This window comes from Cyprinodon variegatus, unplaced genomic scaffold, assembly GCF_000732505.1.
Source record: "Cyprinodon variegatus isolate N-32 unplaced genomic scaffold, C_variegatus-1.0 Scaffold775, whole genome shotgun sequence".
Lineage (NCBI taxonomy): Eukaryota > Metazoa > Chordata > Actinopteri > Cyprinodontiformes > Cyprinodontidae > Cyprinodon > Cyprinodon variegatus.
This window is the reverse complement of record NW_015151228.1, coordinates 45,163-47,563: the sequence shown is the minus strand read 5'-3', so window position 1 is coordinate 47,563 and position 2,401 is coordinate 45,163. Positions and strand designations below refer to the sequence as shown.

At 34.2% G+C, this 2,401-nt stretch overlaps 1 protein-coding gene across 1 annotated transcript in view; it reads right to left on the bottom strand.

Annotated features, from left to right (window-relative positions):
• hfm1 (HFM1, ATP-dependent DNA helicase homolog) overlaps positions 1–2,401 on the bottom strand; it is a gene marked incomplete at its 3' end in the record, with an annotated part of 38,039 nt that overhangs the window by 32,647 nt on the left and 2,991 nt on the right. Inside the window, exons 5-7 of the mRNA XM_015396080.1 lie at positions 767–855; positions 639–682; positions 131–232 (exon numbers count right to left, since the gene is read on the bottom strand). Coding sequence (XP_015251566.1) covers positions 131–232; positions 639–682; positions 767–855 — 235 coding nt within the window. The remainder of the gene's footprint in view (positions 1–130; positions 233–638; positions 683–766; positions 856–2,401) is intronic.

Sequence of the window (2,401 nt, the reverse complement as noted above, 5' to 3'; positions counted from 1 at the left end):
CCTGAAATGACTCATTTAATCATCCATAACGTTATGGAACACATTAATTAACTGAAAAATGTTGCATAGTGTGCCTTTAACATTTCCTGAGTCATAAAAAATAAAAAATGTCATCTATGTTTGCTCTCACAAAGGACAGGCAGGTCTCCCAGGGTAAAGGCTTCTTCTACCAGCTTCCTGTCAGACAAGTCAACGCCTGCATGGTGGTAACCAACTCCTAACATCATCAGATCTGGAAAACAAGCCAAACACAATTTTTTGGGGGGGTTAAATAAGTGACTTCATAACCAGAAGTAAACATGTATATATTTTAAACCCTCCAACCTTTATTGCAGAAATCAAAACAATTCCTATAAGCATTTTTTTTATTTCTTTCAGAAAACGTTATAATTCATTGTGAAGCACTCTGGACCTTCAGCAAGTATGCGCTCTTTTAAAGAAAATAACATTAAAGAGTTGTAGCTATGACCTTTAAATTAGGTTTGTGGTTGTAAATAAACTGTGGAGGAGTTCAAATGGTGTGAATAGTTTTGCAAAAGAAGAGAACTTGTCAGTGCTTTAAATTTATCAAAGACTGGATCTGCATTTACTAAAAAGCAGACCACCAAACCTGTGAACGTATTAAATATATGCATTACCTCTGAGCTTTGTATCCAGGATGGAGTTTGCATATTTCATCAACCTGCAAAGTCAGTCAGATCTCATAAGGCCAACAGAACTGCCATATTGTTATTGAATGATTAATCCAGGGGGGAAAGACCTGCACCTTTGCTTGTGTTCGTAGCTCATGATGAATCGGGCGTCTTTGGCCAGAACCGCAGCCGACTGCTGAACTCCTTTTCTGGTCGAGCAGAACTAAACCGCGTCAGAAAAATAAGAAGAAGAAACAGAAAACAAGGTAAAATAAAATATCCTCAAAATAATTTGTAATGATCACCTATTCTTCAATATTTGATTCTGCTTAGTTTTCACCTTCAGTTTTGAGTTATGCTTGGATTTATGTTATTCTGTTTATTTTTTGTTAACTGTTAAAAGTTTAAAAAAAAATTAAAAAGTAAAAAAAAAACAATCCGCTCCACCAGTATTAATGTTTATTACTCTAGTAGAAGTATAAATCCTGCTGTTTAGAAACACTTTTGTAGAAGTTAGAGGATCAACTTCAGCTTTTTACTCCAGTAAAAGTGTAAAAGTAACATTTTTAAAACTACTTAAATGTATAAAAGTTAAAGTAATGCAGGAAAAACTGTTAAGGCCAGAAGCTTTACTGCTCTACCCTATTAAAGGAACATTTTTCTACAATTCTGGACGATAACTTTCTTAGACTTCTTAGTTTTATAACTAATGGTAAAAACGTCACATTTATCTTTGCATCATCGTAAAAGACTATTTATTTTGGTCTGTGGTGAGTAACAAGTTGGGGTAGCACCGAGTCCAACCACAAAGAAATTAATTGTCTGGATGAAACTAATTATTTTGATGGTTTTTATTTTTTAAAATACCAATTAATAATTTTTTAAGATGATGCAAATTTAATTGTGACACTGTTACCATTAGTTATAAAACTAAGAAAATGAAGTCTAAGGAAGTTATCATCCAGAAATGTAGAAAAATTTTCCTTTAATAGGTTAGTGGAGTTACTACGGAGTATTAGGGCCAGGCTAGATTTTTTTTGTATTTTATTTCAAGAATAAAGTCATAACATTACGAGAATTGATTGGAAAAATTACAAGAAAAAGTTGTATTTTATGACAACTCTTAAAAGGAGTCCTGTCTTCCCTAAAATGAGGAATGTGGAGCATCATGGGAAGTTCTACTTTAGCATCGGTTTGACAAATAAGGAAATTTTAGCAGCAGCATCAAACTGGGCAGGATGTCATAGTGGACTCTGGATGCTGATTGGTGGAGCTGGTCTGACGTCATCTGCTGGGCGGAGCTCCAAGCTTTCTTTCTGAAACGGGTTGTTGTACGATGGCAAGGCAAGGCAAGGCAAATTTATTTGTATAGCACAATTCAGTACAAAGACAATGCAAAGTGCTCTGCATGATTAAAATATAGGAAAATAAAACAGAATCAAAGCAAGAAGGGGAAAAAATAAAAAAAATAAAATAGAAAATGCAGAAACAAAAAAGAATAATAAAAACTGTTGGACTAAAGAAAATAAAAAAGTTGCACTAATGATGTTTTAGTTGAACTGTTTAACTATTTTAGTGGAAGGCAATCCTAAACAAATGTGTTTTTAGTCTTGATTTAAAGGAACTCAGGCTTTCCGCACTTTTCCAGTTTTCTGGAAGTTTGTTCCAGATAAGTGGAGCATAGGAACTAAATGCTGCTTCTCCATGTTTAGTTCTGGTTCTAGGTCTGCAGAGCAGGCTAGAGCCAGATTTATAGACTAACAAAAGGA